Source organism: Lemur catta, chromosome 8 (assembly GCF_020740605.2).
Source record: "Lemur catta isolate mLemCat1 chromosome 8, mLemCat1.pri, whole genome shotgun sequence".
Taxonomy (NCBI): domain Eukaryota; kingdom Metazoa; phylum Chordata; class Mammalia; order Primates; family Lemuridae; genus Lemur; species Lemur catta.
The window spans coordinates 35,048,774-35,066,560 of record NC_059135.1 but is presented as its reverse complement, the minus strand read 5'-3'; the positions used below and the strand labels follow the sequence as shown (position 1 = coordinate 35,066,560).

Sequence of the window (17,787 nt, the reverse complement as noted above, 5' to 3'; positions counted from 1 at the left end):
TGTTAGAAAAACCTTGTCTGTCTTTGATGCAGAGGCAAATTCTGACTTCAATAAATCAAAGTTTTATTTTAAACATCTCAATTCCTAAAATATCACCTCTTATGCTATTTACAATGGCCTGAAATAACAAAAACTGGAATCAATTATTTTATGAGGGAAAACATTTCTGAAAATTTTTCTAATTGACATTAAGTGTCACTTTGGTTTTATAATTACATCACTCTATAAACTAAATGTTATGTGGTGTTTTTCTCTAGAAATGTTCCTTAAATCTAACTTAGAATATTAAAGTTCTTACCATAGGACTGTTCATTTTTAACACTAAATTGTTCTGGAATCTCACCATCCTGCTTTACACTCAAATGAAACGATGGAGCTGCCTGCTGCCACTGGGGCTTTGAACTCACCTAAAATATGAAATTTAAATAGCATTAATAAACGATACCAGAAAAAAACTTTTTTCATGAAATGCATGAACATTTATAAACACAGACATTTTCTCAAACAGATCAGGACACCTGGAAAGAAAACACTCAATAGTAGATCTTTTTCAAGCCTGTGAATGGCCATGGTGTGCACCATTTGAGGGGTGTTATCAAAAGTCCTGCCGTTGGTTTAATGTGGGTGCCTGCACCCTAAAATTGGGGTGTTCACTCCAAAAAGTCTACTCATCCCCAGATACTGACAAGTGTCTTTAAGCCTTCTATTGAAATGAGAGGTGCTCTCTGCTTGTCTCCAATGCTAATGAGTTCCCTCTGCATTTCACCTCCAAAAGAAGGAGCTCCAAAAGGTCTTCCTGTTCTCATAGCTTTAAACTGCCCTAGATTGCTCTGGCAACCCACATATTTATTCCATCATTTAAGGCAGGGGTTACAAATGATTCTACATACACAATCTGGGCAGGTATCATAAAGAGACAAAAAGCTAGTGATGATAGATACCTGGCACTCAGATCCAGTGCTGGGAAACAATAGAGTGTGGTGGGGACTGTGGCAGACAAGAGAGCAGCACCTACATCTTCTAAAAAGGCAATGACTAATTAGCTCAAGCCAAGTATTGTAATACCAGGACACAGACCTACTGTTTCTGGAGACTACGGTTCTTCAATAAACCCAGACAAGTGGATTATAGAGTAAAATCTACATATTTTTTAACAGTGACAATTTAGTCTGTTTCTTCCTTTCAAATTCAAACCAATTTGATACCCCATGCCTGCACTGGCTTTTCCTTCTTCCTAGTTTTCTCTCCCCAATCCCTTACTCCTGTTTCCCAAATAAACTACCTGCATACAAGTCCTTGTTTCGGGTTCTTTTTGCAAGAAAAATAGGCTAAGTAAACTTCTATCAGTGCTCTTCTATCCTTCAGCCTGCCCTTTCATTCTTCACCTCTCATCTTGCTCCATCAAAGATTTAAGACTTCTGGGAGTGCTCTGAGTGAGGTATGCAGAAAGGGCGAAAATCAAGTCATCAGCTCACAAGAGACTGAGAGCCACCAGTGCTGGGTCACCCTTGATTTCAACCATAGAGATCACCTCTACAAGCATGGTCTGTAAGGAAAATCACTCTAGGTCTTAATCACTGCCAGAAAACTTCTATCCAAATGCAAAACTTAATACTGTATTCAAATGAAAATATTTTCTTTTTTAATCCAATGGATTATATTTTTAAACATCTCCTGAAAATACAATTTCCCTTAAAACATGTAAGACTCAAAAAATGCTAAAGAAAAATTACAAGGTATAGCCAAATATGAACATAAAACCAAGTTTAAATCAGCCAACAAAAGTATTTTAGATAATTATGTGATTCACTGACAGGAAAAGATTATTATTCATCTCAGCCACAGACATTCAATAAGTAAATTTAAATTAAGTTCACATTTCTAAATCTGTATGCTAACAAGACACAATAAACTAAGAGAAAATTTTATTTTTTTCAGTTTTAAAATTTTTAAATATCAAAAGAGAAAATAAAATGTCTATTTCATTTCAGATCTTTGTCTTTTAAACTAGAAAATTTAAGATAGATATTGCAGGGAAAACATCCTATGGCTCAATTCTACAGACATGGTGTGATAATGTGGCACTATCAATAAAAGTATATTTTCAATTAAAACATGTATTTTGAAATGCTCAAGATAATTAAAGAATGTTAATTCAAATTTCTAAGAAAAAATGTCCTTCATTTCAAATTATCAGGAATTTTCTCTGTATAAAACAACACAAGGCCAGGCACGGTGGCTCATGCCTATAATCCTAGCATTCTAGGAGGCCAAGGCAGGAGCATTGCTTGAGCTCAGGAGTTCTCTGAGACCAGCCTGAGCAAGAGCAAGACCCCATCTCCACTAAAAAGTAGAAAAATAAGCCAGGCCTCATGATGTGGACCTGTAGTCCCAGCTACTCCAGAGACTGAGGCAAGAGGACTGTTTGAACCCAGGAGTTTGAGGTTGCTGTGAGCTATACTGATGCCACTCCACTCCACTGGGGTGACACAGTAAGACCCCGTCTTAAAAAAAAAAAAGCAACACAAATTCAATTTTATATTAATATTAGGTCATACATATGAAATGTCTGATTTTGAATCAAAAGTTTATTTTATCCTCGAACAAGAAGCAATACAATTAATCAAGGTATGTGCCCAAACTATTGACACAGTTTTTCCATCTTAACCGTAGCTTGCTTATACCAGCTTTGAAGAAGTCTGGAGAACAAGTGGCGATGAAATCGTGAAAGGAGTTTTCCAGAGTTTGTCAAGAATTGAATATTTTTCCTTGCAAGAAGTCTTCCAAAGCCTGGAAGAAGTGGTAGTCAGTTGGTGCAAGGTCTGGTGAATATGGTGGATGAATATTCTCTTGAGAGAGTTCCCAAGTCCAGCTTCTGTAGTTTGAGCAGAGTTTTTTTGCGCCATGTGGCTTTGCAAGAGGATTGGTCTGTCTCTATTGACCAATCTCGGCTGCTTAATCATAAGCATCCTCATCATTTCATCCAACTGGTTGCCGTAGACATCTGCTGTAATCGACTGACCAGGTTTCATGAAGCTGTAGTAGATAATACAGCGCTGGACCACCAAACAGACACACTTGGGTTTTTTTTGATGAATATTCAGTTTTGGACTGTGTTTTGGCACTTCATCTTTATCCAACCATTGTGCCAAACACTTGAGATTATACAAAGAAATCCATTTTTCATCACGTGTAACAATATGGTGTAGAAATGGGTCACCTTTATGTGATGACAGCAAAGAAAGTCAAGTTTCAAGACGATTTCTCTTCTGACGCTCATTTAATTCATCTGGAACCCATCTATCCAGCTTCTTTACTTTTCCCATTTGTTTCAAATGGTCCAATATTATTGGAATAGCAACGCCAAACCTTGCTGCTAATTCACGTGTAGGTTGAGACAGATTTGCTTCCATTATAGCTTTCAGCTCATCATTATCCACCTTTGTCTCAGGTCGCCCACATGGGTCATTTTCAAGATTAAAATCACCAGAATGGAACTTCTCAAACCATACTGTATGTTCATTAGCCACATCCTTCCCAAACACTTTGTTGATATTTCAAGCTATCTTCACTGCATTGGTTCCATGACAGAACTCACATTCAAAAATAACATGAATTTTTTTCTTATCCATAGTTTCACAAAAGTTGCTCTAAAAAAAATTTGAAAGGTAATCACAAGCCAAAATGTGTGTTTAAAATAATGAGGATGTACCTTCACAATAATAATAATAATAAAAAAACCAGAGTGTCAAAGCAAAATGTCAGAGATATCAACTGTCAAACTTAGTACTTAACAAAACCGGACATTCCATACTTTATAACCTAATAGTTTGCTCTGAGCTTTTAATATATATTTTTTTAAAAATAATGCTTTGGATGAACCTTAAAGACTAAGTGAAATAAGCCAGACACAAAAGGACAAATACTATATGATTCTACTTATATGAGGTACCTAGCGTAGTCAAATACACAGAGACAAAAAGTAGAATAGTGGTTTGCCAGGGCTCAGGGAGGGAAAAATGGGGAGTTACTCTCTAACAAATACAGAGCTTCAGTTCTGGAAGATGAAAAGAGTTCTGGAGACTGACAGTAGTGATGTTGGCACAACAATGTGAATATACTAAATGCCACTGAACTGTATACTTAAAAAATGTTAAAATGATAAATTTTATGTTATGTATATTTTATCACAATTTTTAAAATAACAATATTTGCATTGAACCTCCCCTTAAATTTAACCTTCAGGAGTCACAAGAATGTAACTCAATGGCATTAAACTCTACATAATTACCAGTCAATCCTATTACAGTAAAAACTAACTTGTACAGCACTTTATCAACTGAAAATGTTCATTAACTGCCTCTTTCACAGGACAATGATAATTTATAGTCAAAATAATAAAAAAGGATGCTAAGATCTCAGAAATATTTTGTAGTACAGCAAAAGGCAAAAAATTCAATAAGAATACATAGGTAAATTACCAAAGACAACTGGGGCAAAGCTCTTGCTGGTGCCTTGGATTTTTCTCTGCTCGCTGATTTATCCTGCATGAAAAACATGAAAAAAACAAAACCGTTTACTCTGTTAATGCTAAAACTGATTCACTCAACCAAATTTTACACAGTGTATACTATAAAGTAAAGCATATATTATCCAACATGTTCAAAGATATACTCTACTACTTTTAAAACTCTCAACATTTGTCTTAGAATTGTTTTCTTTACAGCAAGAAAATAAAGGAAAATGCTACCCCACGATATTTTTCAGAAAGGTTTAAAAAGTATGCAAGGCTGGGTGTGGTGGCTCACACCTGCAATCTCAGTACTTTGAGAGGCCAAGGCAGGAGGCCAGGAGTCTGAGGTTGTGGTGAGTTATGATCATGCACTCTAGCCTGGGCAACAGAATGAGGCACTATTGTCTCAAAAAAAAAAAAAAAAAAAAAAAACACGACAGTATGCAAAGCCTTTTATCCATCACGTCTTCTGAGAATTTATCTGAACCTAGTTAGTGTCCAGGGCTTACTCAACTTTACCTCTCCTCTCTTATCACTAAAATATTTTTGTCCTTATTGACAGACCAGAATAGTCTACTTCCTAAGGTGAAAATGTATTCAGGTTGATGCATCCTCAAGTTGCCATAAATAACATTTGTATTTTTTAGCAGTAACTTTCAGAGAAAACTACTGCTATCTCCTTTGCAGTAGAGAATAATTCCATGGTAGGAGTTTCATCTAGGTAAAAGAAAACACTGTTGAGAATGACACTGATCTCTAAAGCAGGTAGTATGAGCTGTGCTTTGTGTTCTGCCTCTCAGCTCCAAATCTGCCCTTTTCATCCTACATTGGGATACCTGACAGCACCCTAAAACATTTTTTCCTTTGACAACTGGCATAATATTATCAAGGTGCTAAGGGGACACTGTCAGACAAAGGGGTGTTCTTCCTGGTTCCAGTGGTTTTTATCATTGCTCCCATAATGTGGCTGCCAGCAGTCAGCATCTTTGCGCATGGGCACTTTTCCAGCCGGTGCTGTGTGGCTAACACAGAGGCAGACGCCCTCAGTAAGTGTCACTGGCATCCTTGTAGGTAGTGTGAGAGTTGTCAGATTCAAAATGGGTCCCTTGTGTCAAACCCTGACAAAATGGAGCCAGGAAAGGCCATAGAGGGAGGCTCTTACACACAATTTGCCTGATAATAGAAACTACCAAAAGACAAGTAGTCACACAAGGACAGCTAGTGACTTATACATGGACACCTGCCTTACACACTGTCTCAAAAACCCAATCCAAAACTGCAAGGGCCTAACCATAACTCTAAGATCATAAATTCTACATAGCAACTACTGACACTCACCAATCAGAACTCTCCAGCCCTTCTAAGACACTACCAGCACCAATGAACTTTCAAAATAATTTGCATAACTTCCTCTTTCCCTAATAAGCCCCTAACCTATTTTTTTGTTCTCCAGACATACTGCAGGACACTCTGGTCTGTATATGTCCCCTGGATTGTAATCTTCCTTCTTGTACATTATTCCCCCAATAAAACCTTTTTATGTGGAGATTTGTCTTTCTATATTTTTATTTCAAGTTTCACTTATACCATAGGGAGAAACTTCCTTTCAAACTTTTAGCATCCCAGCCAGTGGTTTTCCCCTCCTAGCCCCAGCCTGTAGCACCTCAGTAAATGTCTTTGCCATCCAGTGGACCACAGCAACACCTTCTCCCTTGAGGTCTGCATCTAAGCTCTGAGGAAGGAATGGGTCTTGCAAATTTGTTCCTTGAGCACTCTCCCTTAGACCTAGAGAGAGGGGCTATTCCTTACATGGGCTATTCCTCTGTTCTTTAGAGCTGTGCTGTCCAAAATAGTATCCACCAGCCCCCTGGAGCTACTGAGCACTTGACATGTGGCTCCTCTGAAGTAAGACATATTTAACTGTAAAATATGTACTAGATTTTGAAGATGGTAGAAAACACAAAGAATATAAATTATCTTGCCAAAAATTTTAAAATTATATATTATAAAATAAAATATATATTATAAAATTATATAATTTTTAAATTATACAATATATAAAAATAATTTATAAATATTGATTAGAATATATTTTATATTGATTACATTATGTGTTCTGTATTGTTCTGAGATTACATGAATTAGGTCCTCTAATATTCTTAAAAACTGTGAGGTAAGCACTGTTGTACCACTTTTGTGCCTATTATATAGATAAGGAATGATATAGTCTCTGTCTCCACAAAGCACACAGTTCAGTTAATATTAAAAACTACTGGTTCTGTCTAGGACAGAATGTGGAGCAGAATAATCAAAGAAAGTTTCAAAAAGAAAAGGGATAGAAGCTACACCTTAAAGCATAGTTGGATCTCCACAGGGAAGGACAGCAAGGAGCTTACTGAAGACAGAAGCAGCATCAGGAATTGGGGACTAAATGACAATGGCAGGCTTGGAGGGGATGTTGGGGTGGACGGTGAGGAGTCTTGGCCCAGCTGAAGTTGAAGGTAATTCATCCTCTTATTCAGCAAGGCTTTACTGAGCTCCTACCATGTGCTGGGCTAAACTTAAGGCACTGAGTCTACAGTCATGGACAGTACTAAGTCCCTCCCTTGATGGAGTATACAATCTAGAGGAGGTATAGACAGACATTTCAGAATAGATGTGTCATATAATATCAGGAAGTAATACACGTGGTAGAGAAAAATAAAACAGGGTAAAGGGGCAGAGAGGAAAGGGTAGAAAAGTGCTAGATTAGATGGGGTGATGAGGGCCTCTCTGCAGAGGTTGTCTGAGTAGAAACCTGGAAAAAAAAAAAAGAGTGAGGAAGGAACTAGAGCCGGACAGATGGGTGCTGCTATATTGTGGAGGACGTGGGCTTCTGAGCTTGACTGAACAGGCTGGAAATAGAAAGCCACTAGTCTCCTCTCAGGGTTACCTTAAGTCTCAGTCTGCTGGGGAGAGTCCCAGTTTATACCTCCTGTCCAAGCATAATAAGTAGCACTTTCACTCTCAATGGCATCTCAGTTTGGGTGACAAATTATATTATTACCCTATTTATCAGGCAGGAACACACAAAAGGTTATTTCACAAATGGTCCTAGCAGCAGTAAACAAGATGCACAAGAAGTAGGGGACTAGAGTCAGCAGCGAAGCCAGTTTAGCAGCTTTTTAAAAATAACCCAGGGAACAGGACCCTGAATTTATAGAAAAATGCTAGTAACAGAAGGTGACCTTTACCTCCCTAAGACACAGCTCTGATCATACTGCTCCCTGTTCAGAAACATTTAAAAGCCCCCTACTGAAGTAGGTACAAGTCTTCATCCTGGTTTCCAAACCCCTCTTCAATATATTCCAAATTTAGCCAGGCACGGTGGTACACGCCTGTAGTCCCAGCTACTCAGGAGGCTAAGGCAGGAGGATGGCTTGAGCCCAGGAATTTGAGGTTGCTGTGAGCTACGATCATGCCACTACACTCTAGCTGGTGCAACAAAGTGAGAACCTATTTCAAAAAAAAAAAAAAAAATACTCCAAACTATTTTACTTTCCAGCCTCTCTTACAGTTACTCTGTATCCATATGACTCCTGCTTGCTAATGAAAAGTGAGCAGCAACAGGACGGGCAATTAAGAGCTGGTGCGCCTCCTCCACCCCTCTCTTTCCCTGCCCCTGCACCTGCAGAGGCCATGTGTTCCCACTGGCATAAGACGGAGGGCTACCTGACAACATCAGACCTCATGAGAGCAAGGGCAAATCTTTGATGGGGTGCCTCTGGGATTTGGGGGTTTGTTTGGTCAGCTAGTGTTAATTGCCCTGACTAGCAGAGCCACCAATATACTCCTCAATATCTCCCTATTAAAATCCAGCCCTTTCTTCAAGACTAGTATCAAAAATCTAGATTTCCTTTCTAACTCCAACTGCAGGTGACCTCCTTTGAATGTGCATAGCACTCCTTATTGTTTAAATTCTTTCTGGGATATAATGTGTGTGTGCTCCTACCTATCCCACTCTTATACCCCCTCACCTCACCTCCATCTACTAAATCAGTCTTTAGGGCTGGGTAAACTGACTTTAAAGTCATTTTAACTTTATCTTAGAAAATTACAAAATGGTTAACCATACCCTAAAAGAAAAAGTATAACCAGGAAAAAAAAAAAAAAAAGGAAAGAAAGAAAAGCAGGGGCGGGGCGGAGAGTGCAATAAGCTTCTAACAATACTTCCCAAAATACAGACGCCAGATTAGGGAAATGTTTCATACACATATAATGCCATACCCCAAATGGCTCTGATTTCTACAATTCCCAGTGGGCCACACAATGGGAAGGGGAACATGAGTACATTTTCAAGCTAATGGGTGCAATAGGTGTTCTCAGAGTTGAAGGCTTCGGTTTCAGGTGAATGAGGGTGTGACAATGGCCTGATAAGAATGATGTTATAAATAATAGACAGGAAAAGCTCTGGGATGTCTGGTCCAAGTGCCCTGGAATTTTCACACCAGGATACAGAGGCAATTCAAACATGGTCTGGATCCACTACAAATGTCTAAATCACCCTGTTTAACCCTAGCCTGCTACACAAATCTCCCCCCACACACACACCTGGCTTTTTAGGATCTCTGCATTGTCCATTCTGTTGCTGAGCTATTTCCCCCAGTCTCATGAGCACTGTGGATACAGAAGGGTGATGAGGGCCTTTAATGTTTCCGTACACTGCAGTGCAGATTATATATTTCATAGAATGTTTTAGAAATTGTGCTTCTTTGGCTAACTAAGATAAGCAGCCACACACATGCCAGAATATTATCTAGCTAATGGTGTCTCAACTCCTTTCACATCCTCCTGGCCTCATCTCTGATTCTAGATATGGCTGTAGTGGACAGTTCTGTGATGGTTTCAATTTACATAGGAATAGCAGTATTTCAATTCAAGAAAATGTCTTTTGTTTTCTGCTGTGGGGTTCCTCCAGTGTCACAGCATGGACCCACGCTGCCCACGCACATGACGCATGTGAGCAGCCAGAAGAAGGTGGGAGTTAACATTCCCGCGAACAATCTTCCACCAATGCAGGATGAGAGATGGTGCATAGTCTATGGCCATACAACCCTGAATGCACCTGATCTCATCTAATCTCGGAAGCCAAGCAGGGTTGGGCCCGGTTAGTACTTGGATGGGAGAGATGAGGGATAAATGCTACTCCTTGAGCTTCCTCAGGTGGTCAATTCAAGGAAGCATTCATTCTATGAGCCTGAAGGTCATGGCAGGATCACACCCAGGTGCCTACCATAACAACCACCTTGATAGCCCATGCTTATATTGGCTTCTCCTTCTTCCTAGTTTTACTCTCCCTAATCTCTTATTCCTGCTTTGCAAATAAACTACCTGCACATGAGTCTTTGTTTCAGGTTCCTCTTGCACAGAAAAATAGGCTAAGAAAACTTATGTCAGTGCTCTTCCATCTTTCCATCTTCCCTTCCATTCTTCAACTCTCATCTTACTCCATAAAGGATTTAAGACTTGTGGGAGTGCTTTCAGTGAGGGGTGCAGACAGGGTGAGAAATCAGGTCACCAGCTCCACAGAGGCTGGAAGCCACCAGTGCTGGGTCACCATTAGAAGCATGAAGATCTGTCATGAAAATCACTCTAGGTCTTCATTACTGCCAGGGAACTTTTATCCAGGTGTAAACTTTTATATTCAAATGAAATTTTTTAAATCTATGGATTATTTTTAAAAATATCTCTTAAAATATGATTTCTCTTAAAAGACATAAAACTCAAAGGATACGGAAGAAAAAATGCAAGATAAAATCAAATACGAGCACAGTGTAAGGTTTTAAATCAGCCAACAAAAGCATTTTAGACAATATGCCTTGCTGACCGGAAAGGATTATTTATCTCAGGCACTAAATATTTATTCAATAAGCAAATTTAAATTTAACATATCCAAAAAAGTAATAATTTTTTTCAGTTTTAAAATTTGTTAAATTTTTAAAGAGAAAATGTCTACTTCACTTTTTTTACTTATAAACTAGAAAACATTAATCTGTAGAACTAAAAAATATGTTATGATTCTATTTTGTAGAATTTGTGATAATCTTGGTATTATCAATGCAAATAGGTTCACAATTAAATCACATACTTTGAAATGTCCAAGATCATTCACTTAAACTTTTCATTCAAGTTTTTTTAAGCTTAAAGAATTTTTCATTTCAAAATATTAGGAATCATTTCTGCATGAAGCAATTCAAATGTCATTATATAGTTCATTCTGAGCTTTTAAAATGTTTCAAAACAAATAATGTTTGCATTGAAATACCACTTAAACTCAACTTCTATGAGTCACAAGAGTTTAAGTCAATGGCATTAAACTCAACATAATAACAGACAGCAAAGTTTATTACAATAAAAATCTAACTTGTACTCAAATAGTATGTACATACCAGGAATTAGGGCTTATAGTTACTTTATCAAGATAGTTTATTTTCCTAAGACATGTACCTCATAGAATTTCTCTATCAGAAAAGAATCAAATGGAGCACAGAATTTAAAATCAGAAATTCAGTAACTTATTTTCAACTTTGAAAGCCAGTAAATAACATTATTATAAAACAATAAGGTATAATGGTATGTTGGTACATTACCGTAGACAACTGTGGTAGAAATCTCACTGGTGTCTTGGATTTTTCTTTGCTGGTTGATTTATCCTGCATGAAAAATAAGAAAAAACAAAACTGTTTACTCTGTTAATGTTAAAATTGACTGGCTCAATCAAATTTTGCCATGTTTAGGACAAAGTACATATCATCCAAAATATTTTAAAACATACTCTACAGATGATATGATGTTGTATATAGAAAAATCTTAAGTAATTCACAAAAAAATTATTAGAAATAATGAATGAGTTCAGCAAGGTTGCATGATACAAGATCAATACATAAAAATCAATTGTATTTCTAGCCACTAACAATAAACAATACAGAATTAAAATTAAGAGACAAGTCCATTAACAATAGCATCAAATGGAATAAACTACTTCAGAATAAATTTAACAAGAGAAGTGAAAGACCTATACAATGAAAAATACAAAACATCATTGAAAGAAGTTAAAAATCTTAATAAATGAAAAGACAATCCATGTTCATGGATTGGAAGACTACTATTACTAAGATGCAATGCTCCCCCAAATAAGCTACAGATTTAACACAATCCCTTTCAAAATCCCAGCTACTTTTTTTTGTAGAAATTAACAAGTTGTTCATAAAATTCACATGAGACCCAGAAAAGCCAAACAAACTTGAAAAAAAAGAACAATTTGGCAGACTTTCACTTTCAGATTTCATAACTGACTACAAACCTACAGTAATAAAGACTGCATGGTACTAGCATGAGGATAAACATATAGATCAAAGGAATAGAATTAGGAGTTCAGAAATAAATCCATACATTTATGGGCAATTGTGCCCATAATTGGCAAGAGTGCCAAGATAATTCACTGGGGAATTGGTCATATCTTCTGAGTATCTGTCCAAATCTAATTAGTGTCCAAAGCTTACTTGGCCCTACTTCCCTTCTCCATGACTAAAACTTCATTTTTTACATAAATGGTGTAACACCATTTGATCCTTATATAAACTGCTGTTTTTTAAATATTAGGCTTTTGAAATTTATCCCCATTGATATACTTTTCTCACTGAGTTTCACAGATACGTAGTACTCTACTTTATCAATATAATGCAATTTATCCATTCCATTCTCTTGTGAATGAATATTTAGCTTATTTCCAATGTTTCTCTATTACAACAGATGTCTCAATGAATGTCTTTGGGCATTTTTTTAGTATACATGCACACAATTCTTGTCATGTAACTCAAACACACAGACATATATATAATATACATATATAACACATATATGTGCATCTGCTTTTGTCCCTTTATTTTGTTCCATTGGATCATCTATTTGTAAAAAATTTGGATCACATTGTCTAAATTACTATGATTCATAATAGATCTTGAAATGTATAGGGCAATTCCCTCCACCTTACTGTTTTAAAAATTATTATAAACAATCTTGACCTTATTTCTACCATGTGAATTTTAGGATCCACATTGCATGAAACTTTTTGGGACTTTGCCAGAAATACATTGAATTTCTAGAATAATTTGGAGGATATTGACATCATCATGATATTGACTCTTCTCTTTTATGAATACACTATACTTCTTTATTTAGATCCTAGCATACATTTTGTAATATTCTTCATAAAGGTGTTATATGTCTTCTCAGACTTATTCTTAGGTATAAAGATCTTAAACGGAAAATTCATCATAGGCTCTAAAAAACTGACTGAAAAACTTCTAATCTAACTAATTTATAAACAGGCAATAGTCTATAAAGGTTGCATCTATTTATAATAATGTCTGAGAGTTGGATGTGGTAGCACACACCTGTAATCCCAACTACTGGGGAGGCTGAGGCAGAAGGATCGCTTGAGCCAAGGAGTTCAAGATCAGCTTGGGCAACATAATGAGACCCTATCTCAAATAATAATAATAAATGTCTGTGATGGTTATGCTCTGTTTGCCTCAGATCAGATCTTCACCCTTTTCTTCCTGCTCTGTGTCTGAGAGGTTGAATTCTACATATAGGCATCATCTGGGTCCTCAGCTCTGTGCTACTCATGGGGATTAACCAAGGAGAGACACCGGTAGGAAATTGAAGAGCAAGAGGAAAGAGTTTAGGATATTTACTTCTTAGTACTCCTTGTTCCCTGTAGTTCTGATAGTGGCTGAATTCTTCCAGAGCTCAGCTTCTATCAGGAAGTTACCATTCCAAGCCTGTAGCACTCACCATGTTCTGAGAATAATGTCTAGTTTCATTGGCCCATCAGGCCTAGGCCTACTGTCCTACTGCTATTAATCCTTGAGTGTCTCATCATCCCTCATGGTTTCCTTAACCTTGCCCACACTTCTGCAAATGGTCTCTTTATAGATTTTCTTTAATTAAATTCTTTTGAGCATGCCATTTGTTTTCTACTGGGATCCTGGTTAATATAATTTTACATTACAAATTAAAATTACTAAAGAGTCTGGGTCTTCCTTAAATAGTCTGGCTTTGCCTTTAGTTCTTTGCTGATTTTTATCTACTTGTCTATTGGAAGGGAGGTTGTAAACCTCATATAACCCAAGTGTTAACCATTCTGATCAAATGATCAGAATCTATAAATATGTGGTTAAATCAACAATAATCTTATGACGCTGTCTGGTTAAATCAATAATAACCTTTCAAAATTTAATAGTGTTGATTTAAATGTAGTCATCACATCTTTGAGTCATGGTTGTTAAAGTTATATCATGATGTTGGCCTCACAGCCAACTCTTTTCACACTTACCCCTTTTTAAGCAATGATATTTTAAAAATATGATGAAGGAAATCAAGGAAAGAGTATCATATCATATAAACACAGAATTACTTGATTGTATAACTAGAAAAAGTACTGGGGTAGAGAAAGCCTGGCAGCTTTTTCCTCTTCTCTGTCCACAATCTGTGGTCAATCTGTGGGGAGCTTCCAGGTTTTTGGATATTTGTACCTTTAAACCTCTGAAAGTTCTTCAACTGAAACTCAAAATGCCTTATTTTAACTAATTTTTTAAATGAAATGAGCAATTGCTAAAGATTTATATTTCTTTTAAATACCTAACTTAAGAGAAAAGCCCAGACTGCTATTCCTAAAAAATGCCATGTCACTCTCAACCTTTCACTAACAAGATGAATATGTTAAAATCTCCTTCAGCAAATATAATTTTACCACCTGCTCACTTACTCAAACTGAATGAATATATATATGTAAATGTCACATAAAAACGGCTTTTCCAAAAGTTTAATCCATTCTGTTTGTTTCAGGTTAAAATATAAAAACTTTCTTCCTTTCAAAACGAAACTACACTCCATTAGCATAAATGAAAGTTTCAAGTTTTAAAATTACAAATCAACCACAACAGTGAAAGAGGGCCCTCTGCTGTTTAAAAATAGTATATAGAAAATGCAAATAATCCTAGATGGGCTGGCTAATGCCCATTCTTTCAAGATCCCACTGCCTCCTCAATAAAACACAACCTTTCTGGAGGGGGAAGGAGAGACCAGGGTAGTCATTTCCCAATATCACTTTTATAAAAATGAAGCAAAACTTAAAACTTAACTGCCAGTGCGTTTTTAGTGGATACTTTTTAGTTGTAGATGGGTTAAGTTAGGAAATTGTGAAATAATAGCTATTCAGAAATACCACTGTAACTGTGATAAGGGTGTCTTAAATTTCCACAACATAAGATATGGTTCAAGATCAGGCCAAAGATTAACTTGGGCATCAACCAAAGAAGTTGCTCAATATATATTGATGGCAATGATAACAAATGTTATTTCTTAAAAAAGAATAATATTACATAGAAAAAAATTACTAGTGAGGCCTATTAATTGCTCAGTTTTTTAGTACTTGTATCTGAATTCTTTCTATTTTTTGCTTGCTCATTTATTCTTCTACTACAAATTACTAATTATACTTTGGTATATGAATCAAAGTGTCTGTTTCTTAGTTCTCAATTTATTATACTTATTTCAACAAAAATGCTGAAGCCAAACTTTCTTGATATTTTAGGTACTAATCACTCATTTGATTAATTAATGAATTAGGGTCTTGACATGTGCTGCTAGTTATCTACAACCCAATGGATAGGGGAACTAAATCACCTTTTAGCATTGTTTCCACAGTAAATTCTAACACTACTAAAAAAAGTATTATGAAGCAATGAAAAAGAAAGAATTGTATTAGTTTAATATCAAAAAAAGAAGCTAAGTGAAATTTGCAGACTTAAAAACAACTGTTTTTCATCCAGGAGGTTTACAGGGTCCTTTTCATTTATTCATCACTATGTAGAAAGCTAGAGCTGTTTTCTAGCTAGCCAGAATAATGTCCAAGCTTAATACCCTCCCTATCCGTGTGACATTAAGAAGACTGACCAAAGTTCTACATTTCTTTCAGTTACAACTGCTCGTAAGTTCAATAAAGAAAAAGTTCTAAGAGAAAGAAAAAGTAGCTATTGCAACATGCACCTTTCATTGTATGCCATGAGGATATTTTCTTTAGAAGTGCCATTTGTCACTTACAAAACCCTTTCAAGTATAGTACAGTACATTATAGTTACGGTATTTTATCCCATTTGAACTTCACAACAACCTTAGAGAAGAAAAAAAGCTGTTCTGATTCCCCCCTCTGCCTAACAGGGGGAGAATGAAGGCTACGAAAGACTTAAGAGATTTGCCCAGTCACGTAGCTAGGAAGCGGCCCGGACGGCGGTCCTAGAGCCCGAACCCACCGCAGCTCCCCGTGGAGCCTCCTCTCGCCCCCGCGCCCCCACCACTAGCGGGCAGGGCCACCCGGGCTGTACTGTCCTCAGCTGGCGCACGGCTGGGCCGACAGGCCTGGTTGTTACGAAGGCAGTAAGGGCGAACCACCAGGAAGGGAACTGACGAGGGGACTCGCGGAAAGCGCGCAATAGCCCAGGACGCCAGTGGGGTGAAGGGAGCTGTTCACCGCGGGGTCACAGCTGGGGAGCCGGGAGGCGGGGGCTTCGGCTGCTCTAGAAAGGCCAGGGAAGCGTGGCGGCGGCGGGTCTGGTGAGGGGCCGCCCTCTCACCTGCTCGCTGCTCATGGCTGCGGGGACGTGCTGGCCGCGCCGAGCGGCTCCTGGATTGCTCGTGCCCGCGGCCCCCGGACCCCCTCGGACGAGAGACAGCAGAGAGGTCTCTGCTCCCTCAGCGTCCGCCGACCGGCGTCCCGGCCGCGCCGGTTGTTAAGCAGCGGGCCGGCGCAGCTCCGTTTCCGGCCATCTGTTGCTCCTGGTAACGGGGCCGACAGGGGCGCGCGTTCGCGCACGGGCGCCTCGGCGCCTCAGCTGCAGTGTGGCGGGGGCGCCAAGTGCGCCTTGAGCAGCTGAGGGCGGTGGGCGGCTTTCTTCCACACCCTTTAATCCCTGAAGTAGCTCGAACTGAGCTGAGCGCTTGAGAACTCTGCCTTAACCCCTCAATTAGCTCCATCTGTGTCTAAAAGGTCTCAGAGAACTACTGGAGTTCCCTGAGATGGCAAATTTCAATGCCCGTGTGCGTGAGTGGCGTAACGTGAACAAGGCGTGCAAAGGCCAGCTCCAGTAAACACTTTCCTTTTATTATCCATGTGCTTCCAACGCCCCTTCTTCTACTGACTCTTCCCACACACTAGAAAGCTACCCCTTGGAAGAAGACCAGAAAAAGAACCTTCAAAAATTCATTGAAACCGACATTCACGGATGGTTTACCACAGGAAACCTGTGCTAAGCGCTGGGCATACAAACCTGAGCAAGACACGATCCCTTCGGCACAGGCTCGTGGGATGTTCAAGCAAGCACTTATAATGCGGTGGAGACCCTGCTGGGAATGGAAGTCATCCCGGACCCGAGAACAGAAAGCACCAACCATCTCATGGAAGGTGTGGGAGGAATGCAGAAGGTGAGATCTGAAACGGACATGGCCAGGCAAAGAAAGTTTCAGGCAGAGAGCAGATTATATACAAAGGCAGGAGACAAGGGAACATGACTGTTGGAAGAAGTGAAAATGGTTCTGAAACACTGATGAGTAGATTTAGGTGAAGGGGATTAGAGCAAGTCCAGATGAAGCTCAGGTGATAAGCATCCTGTATCTTAAGTGTCCCTATAAAAGGGCAGGAGTTTAGACATAAAGGACAGTTGAACTCCATTGAAAAGTTTTATGTTAAGAAATGACAGGATCCCATCCTAAAATTTATATTAAATCTCAAAGGGATCACAAATAGCCAAAACAATCTTGAAAAAAAAAAAACAAAGTTGGAGGATTCGCACTTCTTGATTTCAAAACTTACTACAAAACTACAATAAAACATTTTTTGTCAACAAATGATGCTGGGAAAACTAGATAACCACATGCAAAAAAAAAAAAAAAGAAGTCAGATCTTTACCTAACACCACATACAAAAATTAACTCAAAATGGATCAAAGACCTAAATGTAAGAGCTAAAACTATAAAACTCTTATAAGAAAACTTAGAAGAATAACTTCATGATATTAGAAGGCAAAAAGAAGGAGAAATGACAAGATCATGTTTGTACTTTAGGAAGATCACTGTGGCTTCAGTATGGTGGAGGGACAGGACTGGAGGTGAGAGCTAGACCTGTTAAGAGGCTATTACAAGAATTCAGTGAGAGATGAAGGTGGCCTCAACCG

General features: G+C 38.2%; 1 protein-coding gene across 1 annotated transcript in view; it reads right to left on the bottom strand.

The window, feature by feature from the left end:
* Window positions 1-16,374, bottom strand: part of DNAH7 (dynein axonemal heavy chain 7) — a 224,176-nt gene extending 207,802 nt beyond the window's left edge. Inside the window, exons 1-4 of the mRNA XM_045558982.1 lie at window positions 16,192-16,374; window positions 11,143-11,205; window positions 4,482-4,544; window positions 299-407 (exon numbers count right to left, since the gene is read on the bottom strand). Of these exons, the coding sequence (XP_045414938.1) occupies window positions 299-407; window positions 4,482-4,544; window positions 11,143-11,205; window positions 16,192-16,206 (250 nt within the window). The 5' untranslated portion in view covers window positions 16,207-16,374. The remainder of the gene's footprint in view (window positions 1-298; window positions 408-4,481; window positions 4,545-11,142; window positions 11,206-16,191) is intronic.
* Between the last annotated feature and the right edge of the window lie 1,413 nt (window positions 16,375-17,787).